Source organism: Mobula birostris, chromosome 4 (assembly GCF_030028105.1).
Source record: "Mobula birostris isolate sMobBir1 chromosome 4, sMobBir1.hap1, whole genome shotgun sequence".
Lineage (NCBI taxonomy): Eukaryota > Metazoa > Chordata > Chondrichthyes > Myliobatiformes > Myliobatidae > Mobula > Mobula birostris.
In genome coordinates this window covers 157,100,824-157,118,821 of record NC_092373.1, presented here as the reverse complement: position 1 = coordinate 157,118,821, position 17,998 = coordinate 157,100,824, and the positions used below count along the sequence as shown (strand labels likewise).

General features: G+C 41.7%; 1 protein-coding gene across 1 annotated transcript in view; it reads right to left on the bottom strand.

Annotated features, from left to right (window-relative positions):
• stx18 (syntaxin 18) overlaps window positions 1-17,998 on the bottom strand; it is a 207,307-nt gene that overhangs the window by 103,187 nt on the left and 86,122 nt on the right. The window contains exon 2 of the mRNA XM_072256300.1: window positions 10,066-10,133. Coding sequence (XP_072112401.1) covers window positions 10,066-10,133 — 68 coding nt within the window. The remainder of the gene's footprint in view (window positions 1-10,065; window positions 10,134-17,998) is intronic.

Below are 17,998 nucleotides of genomic sequence, written 5' to 3'. Positions count from 1 at the left end.
AAAACATCAACCATTATACCAATCTGAAAGCACTCACTGATAATATGCCTCAGTGACTACAGACTGGTTGTACTCACCCCCAGAGCCGCCAAGAGCCTGGGGAGACTGGTTATGTCCCACATTAAGGACATCATCCCTGCTACTCTGGACCATCACTAGTTTGCCTATAAGACAAACAGATCAAATGGAAACGCCATCTCCATCGCTCTCCACATCTTATTGGAACACCTGGACCATAAGGACACCTACGCCAAAATGCTTTTCATTGACTACAATTTTGCCTTCAACACTATACTCCCCAACAAGTCAACCATTAAACACCATCATCTGGGACTCAATACATCAATCTACAATTGGATTCTGGACTTTTTTTTTACCAATCACACCCAGACTAGGCAAGTACACATCAACCTGACCCTGAAAAACAATACACCACAAGGATGTGTACTGAACTCAATTCTTTACATTCATGATTGTGCCCTTGCCTATGTCACCAACTCTATCATCACATTTGCAAACGACACCGCAATGACAGATTAATTACAAATTACAATGAAACAGCACACAGAGAGAAGGCACAGAAACTGTCTGAATGGTGCAATAATTATAATCTCTCACTCAACATAAAAAAAAAGAAATGATTATCGACAAAAAGGTCCACTACTCATAAATGGTGAAGCAGTGGAAAAGGTCTCCAGTTTTAAGTTCTTGGGAGTGAACAACACAGAGGAGCTCTCTTGGACCACCAACACCCCCATGATGGTAGGGAAGGGCCTATACTATCTCAAGAGTTCAAAGGCAGCAAATCTGCCTCGAAAACATTTACCGACATGTCACTGAGAGCATATTAACCTACTGCATGACAGTACAATACACTAGCTGAAACAACATCGACCAAAAGGCATTTCAGCGAGTGATCAGGACTGCACAAAACTTCACTGGGACACAACTAGCAGACATGGAAACCATCTACAATTCACACTGGCTACGGCGGGCTCGCAACATCTTGATGGACTCATCCCATTCCAGTAACCTCCAGTTCACCTCCTACAATCCGGCAGAAGATAGAGAAACACCTCTGCAGGGACATCCTGGACTGAAAAATAGTTTTTTGCCCAGGGCTATTGTGCAACTGAACAATGACCCCCAACCTGCCTATAGTCCATAGGCACTATTGTCAATCACTAAGTGCAATACATGGGCCATGTGCAATTTTTCTTCTTTTGCCCATTACGCCACTGGCGTTTATGGCAGCAATGAAGGTCCTCCATCTCTGACGCCATTCACGGCTTCCTTCATCATTTCAGTAGCTTCCTCTCATCTTACTGTGAGTCATGCAAGTCCCAGATGGAGATACAGGAATACCATTGCACTCAGAGGTAGAAGGATTCTTTGTTGCTGTTTCCATGACAATTTTGTTTGACTAATCAGGGATGTTAGCCCTGAGCTGAGGGCATGCACAATATTTGGGTTTAAGTGGGGCAGCTACCTTCCTTTGCTTTCAGAGATCTTTGTTTTTTTTAAATGTCAGCTTTGACTCTTGAAGTTATTTTACCTTTAATCTTTTTTTTTTGTATAACATGGACATGCACAACATTTGAATGGGACAGCCACTGTTTCTTTCAATTTTTAGAGTTGCTGGTTTTTAATTCAGTTGTAACTTAGATGTCATTCTAAATAACTCAGACATTATTTTAGATTTAGTCATTGTGATTTTAGTGATTGAATTGCCAGGATGCTGTTTTGCACAGAATGGATAGCACTGCAAGCTCGTTGTCCTCAACAATGACAATAAAGCTCTATCAATAACACAAGATTTTTGACAAATAATACCACATGTCTCTTCAATCTACCGTAATATGCCTCATTATAGTGTAGCAAAAGATTCAAATTATAGTAGATGGCTCACTCAGATAAAACTGTTTGCACAAATGGTCCAAATAGCTTGTTTATGTCAGATTTACCATTTGTTTTAAAGTGAGCTACTCCCAATTAAGCACTAATTTTGAAAATATTTAAGTGGAAACACTGCTATTTGGCAGAACTAAAACCATGCAAGGAAGAAAAAGAAAGAGCTCACAAGTGAGAAACCTTAGGGGGTGACTTTTGTAATAAACTTCTGCTTGAACACAAGTATAGTAAGTTGTGCAGCAAACTACTCAGTTAATCAGGTTGGTATTATTTGAACCTGATGCAGGGTTTTGATCTGAAAGATCGAATATCCCTCTGCATCCATAGGTGCTGCCCTGACGTGTTGAGCTCCTCCAGCAGATTGTCTTTTGAAGTTTTTGAATTGATTTTATTTCTTACATCCTTCACATACAGTACGAGGAGTAAAAATCTTTACATTATGTCTCCGTCTAAATGTGCAATGTGCAATCATAATAATTTATAATAAATAGAACAGTCCATGTAACATAGAAATACACTCAAATCAGCGTGAGTTCATCAGTCTGATGGCTTGGTGGAAGAAGCTGTCCTGCTGTGGTACAGTTTCCCGGATGGTAGCAGCTGGAATATATTGTGGTTAGGGTGATTTGGGTCCCCAATGATCCTTCGGGCCTTTTTTCCAAACCTGTCTTTGTAAACACGTCCTGAATCATGGGAAGTTCACAATTACAGATGCGCTGGGCTGTCCGCACCACTCTCTGCAGAATCCTGTGATTAAGGGAGGTGCAGTTCCCATACCAGGCAGTGATACAGTCAGTCAGGATGCTCTCAATTCTGCCCCTGTAGAAAGGTAATGTTTACGTTGACTGCAGACCAGAATGACAAAAGCCGGAATCTGAACTCAGAGTGAGTTTCTGGACTTTTTTTTAAGCAAGTGGAGTGTGCAGCATAGGGTGAGGGGGAGTGGTTAGATGGAAATATTGGTGAGGACAAAAAAATGGTTGTGAGATTAGGAAACCTGATAGAAAGGATTTGAGGGAAAGAAGAATATCCCATAGGTCGTGGAAAGATCAGGGATGGGGATGGGTGTGAATGGGTAAGATGTGGCAGAATGGGGTGGTGAGGTGCTGAAGACCATTAACAAAGAAAATGTAGTTCAAAGTAAATTTTATTATCAAAGTACATCTTTGTCACCATATATAACCCTGAGATTCATTTTCCTGTGGGCATACTCAGCAAAACCAGAAAATAATAACTAAAACAAGATGAATGAAAGGTCAGCTAGAGTGCAGGACAACAAACTGTGCAAATGCAAATATAAATAAAGAGTAATAAATAACAAGAACATGAATTAACAAGATAAAGAGTCCTTCAAGTGAGATCATTGGTTGTGGGAACATTTCAATGGATGGGCAAGTATATTCATTCAGGTGTCTGGATGAGTGCTTGAACAAGGCCCAAAGTGATCAGATTTACCAAAATGCGGTTTGGGCAAGGAACAGTGGGGATCCCTTATCTTAGTGTAGCAGTGGTCCAATGTGTTGGGACCTCTGGTGCTATAAGTTATATGCTGGTGATAACTGGGCAGGGTTTTCTTCAAACAAGCCTGGTTGAAGTCTCCAAAGATAACATGCAGATGACATAATGCAGTGTCGTAAATGCTTGCTTATAATTGGCCGCTGTTAGTATATAAACTGCCGTCAAAATCATGGATGAGAACTGCATTTGATCATTAGGTGTTCCAAGTCAGGGGAACACGAGTTCGACAGAACCTTCACGTCAGAGCACCAACGAAAAGTGGCCATAAAAGACACGCTTCCTACTTTTGCCGTACACGAGTCCGCAGTTCATTCCATTCTGTTTCTGGTTTGACAGCTGCATTCGTCGTGTCCACAGATAGCCAAGTTCCGATACAGCAAACAATTGAGATGTTTCTCATCTGTCTCTGCTAAAGCAGTCTTGCCCTCAGATCCACAATTTTATTCTCCAGCGACCACACATTTGCTAGCAAGATGCTGGGTGAGGAGGCCAAATCCCTCTGCATTTGAGCCTGGCTTGGATTCCCCTTGTCCTGCAACACTTCTGACCATGTCGATGAGCCTTAAAGGTGACTAGTCTAGGTTCTTCAGTCGATCGTGAGATCTGAAGATCATTGATGTGATTTAACAGTCCATTGTTAAGAGGAAATCTACATTTTGCAGATTGCAGTGAAAGTAATTCAAATGAAGTATATTTAAGAGAAACAGATAAATTGCTTGGTGAAAGAATTATTAGTAGCATGTTGAACCTAGTATCATTCTTATGCAAGTTGGTGTGGTATAACACTGTAAACACACTTCACTCATGAGCTGACTATTGATTACCACTTATTAGTTACTGGGTTTCTAATCTGGCTGTTATGTTTACAATAGAATAATCGAATGAAAGCAGCCATATTATGCTAATTAAATGGGCAACCTGTTTCTTGAGGCCAAATAGGTTGCCTGCCCTTTTGTTAGCATTTATTACAAATGGAAATGAAAACATTCATTGTCAGTTGGGTCACAGTTTCAGATTTTCTTTCTATTACCTTATGAGCTGACAGAAACCGCACTTTTCTTGCAAATTGAGATTCAACTCCTTTGTTTTTATCAAAACAAGTTGACCAATGATTCAATATTGAACAGTATAGCACAGGAACTATGGGCCGATGATATTTGTGCTAAACATGATGGCTATTGTTGTATCCCACCATTTCCTGCTTGTTCGAGTTTGCAGGACCGGATGGTGTCAGTACCAGGGTGCTCAAAGCCTGTGCCCTTCAGCTATGTGGAGTACTTCGCCATGTCTTCAACCTGAGCCTGAGGCTCCGGAGGGTTCCTGTACTGTGGAAGACGTCCTGCCTTGTCTCTGTGCTGAAGACGCCACGCCCCAGCAGCCTCAATGACTACAGACTGGTGGCATTGACCTCCCACATCATGAAGACCCTGGAGAGACTTGTTCTGGAGCTGCTCCGGCCTATGGTCAGGCCACACTTAGATCCCCTCCAGTTCGCCTACCAGCCCCGACTAGGAGTTGAGGATGCCATCGTCTACCTGCTGAACCGTGTCTACGCCCACCTGGACAAGCCAGCGAGCACTGTGAGGGCCATGTTTTTTTGACTTCTCCAGTGCATTCAACACCATCCGCTCTGCTCTGCTGGGGGAGAAGCTGACAGCGATGCAGGTGGATACTTTCCTGGTATCATGGATTCCTGATTACCTGACTGGCAGACCACAGTACGTGTGCTTGCAACACCGTGCGTCCGACAGAGTGATCAGCAGCACTGGGGCTCCACAAGGGACTGTCTTGTCTCCCTTTCTCTTCACCATTTACACTTCGGACTTCAACTACTGCACAGAGTCTTGTCATCTTCAGAAGTTTTCAGATGACTCTGCCATAGTTGGATGCATCAGTAAGGGAGATGAGGCTGAGTACAGGGCTACGGTAGGAAACTTTGTCACATGGTGTGAGCAGAATTATCTGCAGCTTAATGTGAAAAAGCCTAAGGAGCTGGTGGTAGACCCAAGGAGAGCTAAGGTACCAGTGACCCCTGTTTCCATCCAGGGGGTCAGTGTGGACATGGTGGAGGATTACAAATATCTGGGGATACGAATTGACAATAAACTGGACTGGTCAAAGAACACTGAGGCCGTCTACAAGAAGGGTCAGAGCCGTCTCTATTTCCTAAGGAGACTGAGGTCCTTTAACATCTGCTGGATGATGCTGAGGATGTTCTACGAGTCTGTGGTGGCCAGTGCGATCATGTTTGCTGTTGTGTGCTGGGGCAGCAGGCTGAGGTGGCAGACACCAACAGAATCAACAAACTCATTCGTAAGGCCAGTGATGTTGTGGGGATGGAACTGGACTCTCTGACGGTGGTGTCTGAAAAGAGGATGCTGTCCAAGTTGCATGCCATCTTGGACAATATCTCCCATCCATACATAATGGACTGGTTGGGCACAGGAGTACATTCAGCCAGAGACTCATTCCACCAAGATGCAACACAGAGCGTCATAGGAGGTCATTCCTGCCTGTGGCTATCAGACTTTACAACTCCTCCCTTGGAGGGTCAGACACCCTGAGCCAATAGGCTGGTCCTGGACTTATTTCCTGGCATAATTTACATATTACTATTTAACTATTTATGGTTTTATTACTATTTAATTATTTATGGTGCAACTGTAACGAAAACCAATTTCCCCTGGGATCAATAAAGTATAACTATGAGTATGTCTATGACTAAATGCCTTTTTAATGTTGCATTTTCTAAATGATATGTATGAGGTATTTTTCCTTCTCATATGCTTCTTCCAAAATCACATATCCATTCACTGGCAGACACTTTAGCTTTAGTTTACTCAATGAATGGTGATAGCATGATCAACAATAAGAATGACTCACAGGACAGTCCTGCTGCCTCATCAGAAGACTGCAGCAGTACAGGAATGTCTAGTTTGAATGTCTAGTACAAAGGCAAGTGCTGTTGGAAATCTAGTCAGATCAGTAGCTTCCTCTTCTCAACACTTAAATAATTTTTGAATGATTTCAAGGTTTTACACTAAGGAATCTATTTGATACCAGTATTTTTATTTGCCTTTTGCCATTGATGTTCTTATATCCCTTTATTCAATAGTCAAGGTTTAACTTAAAATTTTAAAATTGATCTTTAATTTTCCATTTTGTATTTTGTACAACTCTAGAAAAGGCTCGGACTCAAGCTTATAAGTTTGCTGCTAAAAAAAAATCAAAGCTGTTCTTAGAGCTCAAGAATGTAAACATCAATTGGAATGCAGAAGCGATAAAATTGCTTTGTCAAATACTCCACTCACTTAAGAAGAAGTAGACTATTCCAAAGACGATTTGGGACTCAGTAACATAGACAAGGCCCCAGAATAAATTTCTGTTCTCTGCTGACTAACTCATTGCAGCTGAAGTAACAATATGGAGCTGCAATTGGACTCTACACGACTAGATGAATGAAGGCCCACACACATAAAAGTCATCAAACTTAAAACACCCGCATAGCATAAGGAACCAGGGGATTCTGTCATGAACTTCTAAAGAACAAGATGAGAACTGAAGGAAATGTAGGAGGGGTTGACATGTACAGAATGAAGGTTAACTATCTATTTCTTCTCTGAACCCTTGTGGCTTGGCTGCCTACAAAACTCAATTCACAGAAAATGGCTATCTTGGCTCCATCAGGTCTGAATTTATCCCCAAAAGCCTCTGGAAATATTAATGTTCAGATCATAGCTGGAGTGAAACTCATTCATCAGCTCTTCGAAATGCTAATGAAGTCAGAACTTTTTCCATTAAGCAAGATCAGTTAAACATCAGAGAGAATAACATTTTTCTCACTGGCAAGGGACTGGTTAGATATGGGAGGGAGACTGAAAATCTGGTTGAATGGTGCCACAGTAACAACCTCTCACTCAGCGCCAGCAAAACCAAAGAGTTAATTATTGACTACAAGAGGAAGAAATTGGCGGTCCATGAGCCAGTCCTCATTCACAGGGATCAAAGGTGGAAAGGGTCAGTAACTTTAAATTCCTTATCATATCAGAGGATCTGTCCTGGGACCAGCACTTAATTACCATTACAAAGAAGGCATGCCTTCACCTCTATTCTCTTAGAAGTTTGTGCAGATTTGGCATGTCATCAAAAGCTTCGACAAACTTTCATAGATGCACAGTAAAGAGCATTCTGACTAGATGCATCACGGCCTGGCCTGGAAATGCCCGGGAACGGAAAAGCTTACAAAAAATTGTGGATGCAGCCTGAACCATCACAGGAAAAGCCCTCCCCACCACAGAGCCCAGTTACAAGGAGCGCTGCCACAAGAAAGCAGCAACCATCATCAAGGAGGCCCACCATCCAGATGATGCTCTTTTCTTCCAGCTGCCATTTGTAATGAGGTACAGGAACTTTCGATCCAAATCACTACATTCAGGAATAGCTATTGTTGTTCAACAACCAGGTTCCTGAATTAGCATGGATAACTTCAGTCACCTCAACATTGAACTGATTTCACCGCCTATGGCCTCACTTTCAAGGACTCTACAACTCATATTATTATTATTGTACTTATTATTATTAATATTATTATTGTAGTCCTCTCAACGTGCTCATTTGCAAACTTGGCTCGATAGCTAACTCCGCTGACAGCCACAGGACTCAGCGATGAAAAGGCCACCTTTATAAACAATATACATCCAGGGTTGGTATAATTTGGGGTTCAACCAAACCAGAAAGATTAGATATTCCAATTAACAGAAACTCAATTTGAGCAAATGCTGTGTAAATACTGTGCATACACAATTATCGGTCAGCAAGTAAAAACAGATCGTACACCGAATAAAATTAAAAAGAAAGTATATTTGCCAATTTCAGCTTTATCAAACAATAGGAAAAAAATGACAAGAAAAGAAAAAGGCACATTAAAGTTAAACCAGTCCAACTGCACATAACCGTTGCAGCTCCTACTGGAATATATAGGGGTGTATCTCTTATGCATGTGCTGGACCCACATTCTGCACAAAAACATCCACCACATTTTCAAACTCCCCTTGAAGACCACCTTGAGCAGACTGGCTCTCTCTCTCGCTCTCTCTCTGTCTCTGGAATATTTCCCCTTCCTCATTGGAGCCACTCATCTGCGTAAAGTACTTCTTGCAATGGGGATACTCCTTCCAACGGCATTCTGTGGCATCTTCCCTTCTGTCCCACTCCACAGGTCCCACCAAAAGACCCCAAACCAAACTACTGTCCTTCAGAAAACTCTTCCCCACAGCTCTCTGGAACCTTCTCTCACATCCCACAATCTTGACTGGCTGACTCACATTCCTAAGTTGGACAACATGTGTCCTTATCTTAGTCAAAGCTAAAGACACTTTCCAGCATGGTACACTGCTTTTAACAGAAAACTGCTAATATAAACTACCTCACAACATAGCTGCAGAGCATTACATTATTATTTGTATTTGCACAGTCTGTCTTATTTTGTACTTTGATTGCTTGTCAGTCTTTGTGTGCAGTTTTTTGTTGATTCTATTGTATTTCTTTGTTCTACCGTGAATGCTTGCAAGAAAATGAATTTGAGGGTAGCATATGATGACATATGTACTTTGATGATAAGTTTACTTTGAACTTTGATAAACTCATTGACTTCTAACAAAGGCAGACTGGGTGGCAGATGGGGGTGGGGAGCTGGTTCTCAGTAGAGGAAATACCTCTGTTTTCAACAATTTTGGTACCACCACAGCTCTCACTGACTACATGCACCAAAGCAATTCCTTCTTTAAGAAAATTTGCAAGTTTACACTCATGTGCAGAATATTTCAAAGGTTTTCTCACTTAAGACAAAAAAAAATACATAAAAATGCTTCCAAATCAGAGTGGGGATTCTAATTTGCTCTTCTGTCAAAATTGTGGAAATCTGTTAAACCAACAGTGGACCAGCTCATTATGATCCTGTTCTGTTCCTTCAAGCATTTCTTTCTCCTCCTAATTTATATTTCGAGACACTGACTTCAGTAACCATTCATTTAAGGTTCCCCTAGATTAAATTATGATTTGTTCTTACTCGGTCATTTAAGTATATTGCAAAAAATAACTTCACTTTGGAGCAAAAAAAAACAAGCTGCTGGAAAAACTCAGCGAGTTTGAAACTCATCTGTGCAAACAAAGGCAAGGCCAAAGCTTCAGGTTGAGATCCTGCATCAGCACCCCATGTCTCCATTTTTTAAGTTCTGTTTTTTCTTACATTTCATCCTATCTCACCAATGCAGTTGTTCCAAACCACTACGGTCTGTAAAGCCTTCCAAAACCCAAACTTCAGAGGAAGGAAGATTAACTGCTCCTATTTTTAAATGACCAAATGTTGAGGGATTCAGTACCACATCATACATTGCATGTTGGAAGTTCAGTACATGATGCAATTGTACCTATTTCTAAGGATGGTGTATGCATGCAATGGCCGATCCAAACATCTCTAGAGATTTAACAAAGTGGCAACCAATCGGCACCGTTTTTCAAGCTAGATTAGTGAACTGCATACACACCAGCAACAATGCCAACAATCTTAATATCAGCCAATGGTTGAAAATCACATAAGGAAAACCAAAATGAAATGTGTTTTTTTAATTGTAATACCTGGTGACATTGATGTAATCTTTTCTATGCTCCAACAGAAAATCTTTCAATTTGCTAATGTTGGTGAGCTGAAAAACAAAAGAAAACAAAATGATTAGTGGATGAGAGCTGCAGTATTTTTGCTTCTAATTGTGAAAATTTGGAAAAGTGCCAACTGTAATTTTATGTAGTATGCTTCATGGCCATATTGTCCAATATAAAAATCTAGCTTCCCTTCAGAGTATATAGATATTTGCAGTGATTAGTCTACATGGCAACGCTAAAGGTTTCATCAATGTAGAACATTAGCGGGTCTTATCAACCAGCTTCAGCTGTAGACAATAAAGACACCAACTGAATGTAGTAACAATGAACTGGAGATATCACGGATTCTGAGAAATAACATTACAGACCTAAAGTGACATAACAAGGGTCATTCAACCCATGTCCCAATGTGATCCTTCTGATAGGGATAGAAGTAGTAATGGATGATATACTGGATGTGGAGGCCAGCGGAGTGAAAAATAAGGACCAAGGAAACTCTGTCTCTGTTTTATCTGAGGAGGGGGGAGCAAGAGTAAACATGTGGGAAATGCATGTGAGAGCTCCACTAACTATGGCAAAGGAGAACACATGCTTTCAGAAGGAATGGATATTTTGAATAGAGAAACTGAGAAAAAGGGAGAGATTGTGGAGAAGGTGTAGTTGAGATACTGTAGTTGAATGAGCCTGAGCTTACAGTTTTTAAAACTAGTGGCTAATTTGTCTCCTGAGATGCAAACAGAGTGGTCCAGTAAAGGAAGAGAAGTCTCAGAACAAGTCCAGGTAAATTAGGGAGCAGGATAGAAGTTGGCGGCAAAGGTTATAAAAGTTGGAGCCCTCACACACATTTCCTTCATTTCTCCTGTCTTCTCTCACCACTCCCATCTCTCCAGACAGCACAGGGACAGAGTTCATTTGGTCATCATCTTTTACCCCATGTTCCAGAACCAGAATCAGGCTTATTATCACTTGTATGTGTCGTGAAATTTGTTAACCCTTTCTCATTCTCACCAACCATCTGGGTTTTTTCACCCATCGTTCACTCTTTCCATCTCTCTCTTTTGTGTTGGGCACGTGGCCAAGTGGTTAAGGCGTTCATCTAGTTATCTCAAGGTCGCTAGTTCGAGTCTCAGCTGTGGCAGCGTGTTTGTGTCCTTGAGCAAGGCACTTAATCACATATTGCTCTAGTCTGTGCGAGGAGTGGCGCCCCACATAGACTTCCAATCTGCGCCTTGTAAGGCATGAAAATGCCTGACGCAGGCCTCTCGTGGTCCGAGTCGACATTCCTCCTCTCCTTTCACTAAGACTCATTATCCTTCCTCACCTGGTTCTATCTCCCATCACCCACATACCTAACCACCTCACCAACTCGGTTGCTTTGCCTTTAATTCACCTTTCCCTATCCCCTCCCCAACCTTGTTCCATCTGCCTATTATCACTCCCTTTTCTGTTTCTGCCCATCAAAATTAGATTATTACTACTGAGATGATGTGAAGTTTGTTGTTTTATGGCGACAGTACAGTGCGAAGACACTAAAAATCTGTAAATTAATTAATAATCAGTGAAAAGAACAATGAAAAATGAGGTAATGTTTACGGGTTGTTCAGAAATCTGATGGCGGAGGGGACGCTGATCCTTAATCACTAAGTGTGAGTTTTCGGGCTCCTATACTTCCTCCCTGATGCCATTAGTAAGGAGAAGAGGGAATGTTGTGATGGCTAGGATCCTTAATGACACATCAATTACCCACTTCTCATTCAACACCCAACCCCACTTCTCCTTCACCTACCTCCACATGCTGCCTGACTTGCTGAGTTTTTCCATCAGTTTTATTTTGTTCTAAATTCTGGCATCCACTGTCTATTGTGTCTCCATTCAAAATTTTAGACCTGCATTCTAAATTTCTTAAGCAGAGGGTTTGTTTCCATTTACCCTATCTGCTCTGCAAAATTTAGAAAAGTTTAACTAAGTGAATATAATCTTGTTATGTAGCCTCTTCTTGTAAAGTAACTGTTAGCCCTGATTAACTGGATATCATTCAGGTAAATCTATGCTACATGTCCTCTCAGGCCAATATTTTTATCCTTCAGTGTGGCTCTTGAATCTATTCATAGAACTTCAGATGTGGCTAATAAATATTTCATTTAGCTGTACCATATAGTTATACTTTAATTTTTAGTTATTTGGATACTAAAACTAGCACTCTGTTACCTCTTTGGTTATTTTCTGGACCTGTAGATGACATTCTAAAAGGTTCATGCAATGGATCTATGCTTCAGTTTTGGTTCCCAACATTTCTAGCTTCAAACCATTAAAGAGTTTTCCACTTTTTCCTTTCAGGTGCAAAATGGATGACCTTGCCTTTACCATCACTGAAATCGATTTTAATAGGACCATAAGGCGTAGGTGTAGAAATAGGCCATGTGGCCCATCGTCTCATTTATCCCCCTAAATAACAATGAAAAAGTGATTTCCCTCATTTATTTTCCCATTCAACCCGATTCTCCTACCTTCTCCCTGTGACCTTTGATATACTTACTATTTAAGTACTTATTAATCTCTGCTTTAAATATACCCAATGATTTGGCCTCCACAGCCATCTGCAGCAATTAGTTCCACAGATTAACCAACCTTTGGCTAAATAAATTCCTCCTCACCTCTTTTCGAAAGGGACATCCTCGTAATCTGAGGCTGCGCATTCTGGTACTTAATGGCATTCAATGTCAGTAAGACGAAAAGAGCTGATGGTGGACTTCAGGGAGGGTAAGATGAAGGAATACATACCAATCCTCATGGAGGGATCAGAAGTGGAGAGAGTGAGCAGTTTCAAGTTCCTGAGTGTCAAGATCTCTGAGGATCTAACCTGGTTCCAACATATTGATGTAGTTATTAAGAAGGCAAGACAGCGATTATACTTCATTACGAGTCTGAAGAGATTTGGTATGTCAACAAATACACTCAAAAACTTCTATAGATGTACCATAGAGAGATTCTGACAAGCTGCATCACTGTCTGGTGGGGGGGGGGGGGTTGCTACTGCACAGGACTGAAAGAAGCTGCAGTGGGTTGTAAATTTAGTCAGCTCCATCTTGAGTATTAGCCTACAAAGCACCCAGGACATCTTCAAGGAGTGGTGTCTCAGAAAGGCAGCGTCCATTATTAAGGATCTCCAGTACCCAAGCCCTTTTCTCACTGTTACCATCAGGTAGGAGGTACAGAATCCTGAAGGCACACACTCAGCAATTCAGGAACAACTTCTTCTCCTCTGCCATCCGATTTCTAAATGGACGTTGAACCCTTGGACACTATCTCACTATTAAAATATATAGTATTACTGTTTTTTTGCATGATTTTTAATCTATTCAATATACGTATACTGTAATTGATTGATTTATTTTTTATTATTATTTTATTTTGTGTTTTGTTCTTCTATATTATGTATTGCATTGAACTGCTGCTGCAAGTTAACAAATTTCACGACACATGCTGGTGATAATAAACCCGATTCTGATTCTGATCCTAGACTTTCTCATGAGTGGAAACATCCCTACATGTCCAGTCTCTCTAGCCCTTTCAATATTTGGTAGGTTTCAATGAGATCCCCCCTCCCAACCCCAATTCTTCTAAACTCCAGTGAGAAGAGCCCAGAACTATCAAGTAGTCTTCTTACATTAATCCTTTCACTCTTGGGATCATTGTCATAAACCACCTCTGCACTCTAACTGCCAGCAATTCCTTTCTTACGCTGCTCACAATACTCCAAATGTGGTCTGGCTAATGCCTTATAAACCTCAGCATTACGTCCTGGCTGTTATATTCTAGTCCTCTTGAAATCCATTTGCCATCTCACTACTGACTCAACCCGCAAGTTAACCTTTAGGGAATTCTGCACTAAGATTCCCAATTCCCCTTGCATCTCTGATTTCCAAATTCACTCGCCTTTCAGGAAATAGTTTACATGTTTATTCCTTCTACCAAAGTGTATGACAATACACTTCCCTGCACTATATTCCATTTTCCACTTCTTTGCCCATTCTTCTAATTTGTCCAAGTCCTCCTACAAACACCCTACTTCCTCAACTCTACCTCCCCCCACCTATCATCCCAAACTTAGCCACAAAACCATCAGTTACGTCATCCACATTATTAGCATACAACATGTTAAGTCACAGACCCAACACTAGTCATGGACACCCAACCAGAAAAGGCCCCCTTGATATCCACTTTTTGCCTTCAGCAAGTCAGCCAATGCTCTGTCAATATCCTTCCAGTTATACCATGGGCTCCTACCTTGGTTAACAGTCTCACATATGGCACCTTGTCAAGGCCTTCTGAAAATCCAAGTACAAAACAGTCACTAATTCTGCTTTGTCTATCCTGCCTCTATTTCCTCAAGGAATTGAATGTATTTTCCATGGTGCTGCCATTTATTAAGAACTATGTAAATTGCCACTTCTATTCTAAGACAAAATGAAAATAAAATGGGTCATTTCACTGCAATCAAGTCTAGTAACCACGTGGCGTTGTGACTGATATTAAAATTAAGCAAGACAATTTATTTGCAACTTCCCCCCCCCTTTCCCTGCATTGCTAGCAAAAAAATCATGCTTACATTGGGAGAAGATCCTTGTCTCCTGATGAAGGATCTCAGCCCAAAATGCCATCTGTTTACTCCTCTCCGTAGATGCTGTCTGACTTTGAGTTTCTCTGGCATTTTGTGCATGTTGCTCAAGATTTTCAGCATCTGCAGAATCTCCGGTGTATCAGATAACTATGCTTTGCTCTTTAAGTGAACTATTTAGTCATAGTCATAATCATACTTTATTGATCCCGGGGGAAATTGGTTTTCATTACAGTTGCACCATAAATAATAAATTGTAATAAAACCATAAATAGTTAAATAGTAATATGTAAATTATGCCAGTAAATTAGGAAATAACTCCAGGACCAGCCTATTGGCTCAGGGTGTCTGACCCTCCAAGGGAGGAGTTGTAAAGTTTGATGGCCACAGGCAGGAATGACTTCCTATGATGCTCTGTGTTGCATCTTGGTGGAATGAGTCTCTGGCTGAATGTACTCCTGTGCCCAACCAGTACATTACGTAGTGGATGGGAGACATTGTCCAAGATGGCATGCAACTTGGACAGCATCCTCTTTTCAGACACCACCATCAGAGAGTCCAGTTCCATCCCCACAACATCACTGGCCTTACAAATGAGTTTGTTGATTCTGTTGGTGTCTGCTACCCTCAGCTTGCTGCCCCAGTACACAACAGCAAACATGATAGCACTGGCCACCACAGACTCATAGAACATCCTCAGCATCGTCCTGCAGATGTTAAAGGACCTCAGTCTCCTCAGGAAATAGAGACGGCTCTGACCCTTCGTGTAGACAGCCTCAGTGTTCTTTGACCAGTCCAGTTTATTGTCAATTCGTATCCCCTGGTATTTGTAATCCTCCACCCTGACCCCCTGGATGGAAACAGGGGTTTCTGGTACCGTAGCTCTCCTCAGGTCTACCACCAGCTCCTTAGTCTTTTTCACATTAAGCTGCAGATAATTCTGCTCACACCATGTGACAAAGTTGCCTACCGTAGCCCTGTACTCAGCCTCATCTCTCTTGCTGATGCATCCAACTATGGCAGAATCATCAGAAAACTTCTGAAGATGACAAGACTCTGTGCAGTAGTTCTAAATAACTAGATACTACTGTGAACTCAAATACAGTCCATCTCAGATTGGTTGAGAGTGTATTTAATTTATTACTATTACTATCACTTTGTAGTTTTATAACCCTTCAATATTTCTTACAATACTAGTAATTCTTGCAACAGCCAATTAACTTGGACTTGCTGCTTTCTTCACTGTCATATGTCAAGTCAAGTCACTTTTTATTGTCATTTTGACCATAACTGCTGGTACAGTACACAATAAAAATAAGACAACGTTTTTCAGGACCATGGTGCTACATGGAACAATACAAAAACTACACTGAACTACATAAAACAACACAAAAACTACACTAGACTACAGACCTACCCAGGTCTGCATGAAGTACACAGAACAGTGCAGGCATTACAATAAATAATAAACAAGACAATAGGCACAGCGGAGGGCAGTAGGTTGGTAGTCCGATGGCTTGAGGGAAAAACTGTTACATAAATAAACAGCTATATTCCCACCGAGTATTTTGCTCCAGTCGGATGTAGTCCAATTTAATGTCCATTGGAGAGCGGAATGGATGGTAGAGCCGGCCGGCTAGGGTTTGCTTTTCTCCTGGCACGGACTCCTGCCCGCTCACCTCACTTCCTCGCACACCACTTACGACGACCCAACCTCCGGCCACTGGGATCAGGCGACTCCAAGGACTGCAGGCCCGATCCCCTCAGCAAGCTGAGTTTGCGCAATTTAACCAGCAGATCTTTATGAAGGTTTGTCTTTGGGCGATCTCGGTATTGTAGCAGTATCTGGCGATGGTAGATAGTCGCTCTGTTATCCATTGCCCTAAACCCTAATTGTGCCTTAAAATTAAATTAAAAAACTAAATTAAAGTAGCACCAGATCCAAAAGGCCACTGCTGCTGTGCCACGCCGCCTGCTGGAATATGAAGTTGTTAATAACGATTTTTAAAAATTGGAACTCCAAAACTGATTTTTGATAGCCATCACTAGTCACAGGTGTCAAAATGGTTGTTGTGATGCGTCTAGTGTGATAGTGTAGTGGGTAGTGCTTGTCGCTCTCACTTTCAGCTTCCACCGCTGGTTCGCAGTCTTGCAAAAAAGAGAGCTGAATATGTAAGTCTCTCCCTGCCAGTACATAGCCTCTCTAACAGCAAGCCTCATGTAGTGCCTCCTCACTGGCGACACTACAAAAGACGGGGAGGAGGTCTGGCCCATGCACACATGACACACAGGCCCAATGGTGTGCGAACACACCCTGGTGCTTGAGAACCAGATGCCCAGCTATGGGTAAATAGCCCCACTGCCTTGTGGGCAGCCTCGGGAGTGACGAAGGTTATGGGAGTTAACCCAGAAAGCAAATCCGGAGTGCAGCCCCTAAGGCAGCTGGATGTCATTGAACATCTTTCTGCCAGCTCCTGTAGCCAAGCTGGTACCAAACGTATTGCTTCATAAGCTTTCCTTCGGACTACACTGGTGAGGCTGAGAGGGGGATCTTGATGACTGGGCATCTCAGGATCTCCATACCTTCCGCCCAGCCTTGAGATGTTTGGTACCAGCTTGGCTACAGGAACTGGCATAACACAATGTCCCAACTCTGGCTTTAGGTGTCTTGATCAATGAGGGCAAGCATGCCATTTGCCTTCTTAACCACTCTTTCTACCCGTGTTACCACTTTCAAGGAATTATGTACTTACATCTATACATTTCTATTTCTATTTATCATCTTAGTGAGAGCCCTGTATATGTCCTGCCTTGGTTTAGCTTCTCAAAATGCATTACTTCAGACTTGATACTACCCAGCAATTTCAGAAGAAATCTGCATCTGCAATAAGTGTGAAATAGAAGCTGATGGGAAGGGTCTGAAATATAGTCATTGCATTCCAGATGTTTTTAAATTGTGTATTTTTGTCCCATAAGTTTATATGAAATTGAATACCCTACACAATCATATCAGAACTGACATCAGCAGAAATTGAGTTAAACCATCTGCTCTGGTAGTGATACTTCATTTAGGGGTCAGATTTTGGGAAGATTCCAGATTTTGAGTGTCATAAATAGGAGAAAATCTGCAGATGTTGGAAATCCAAGCAACACACGCAAAATGCTGGAGGAACTCAGCAAGCCAGGCAGCATCTATGGAAAAGAATCAACATTTCAGGCCAAGACCCTTCATCAGGACGAATGCACCACAGTCCTCATGAAAGGTCTGGCCCTGAAACGTCAACTCTTTTC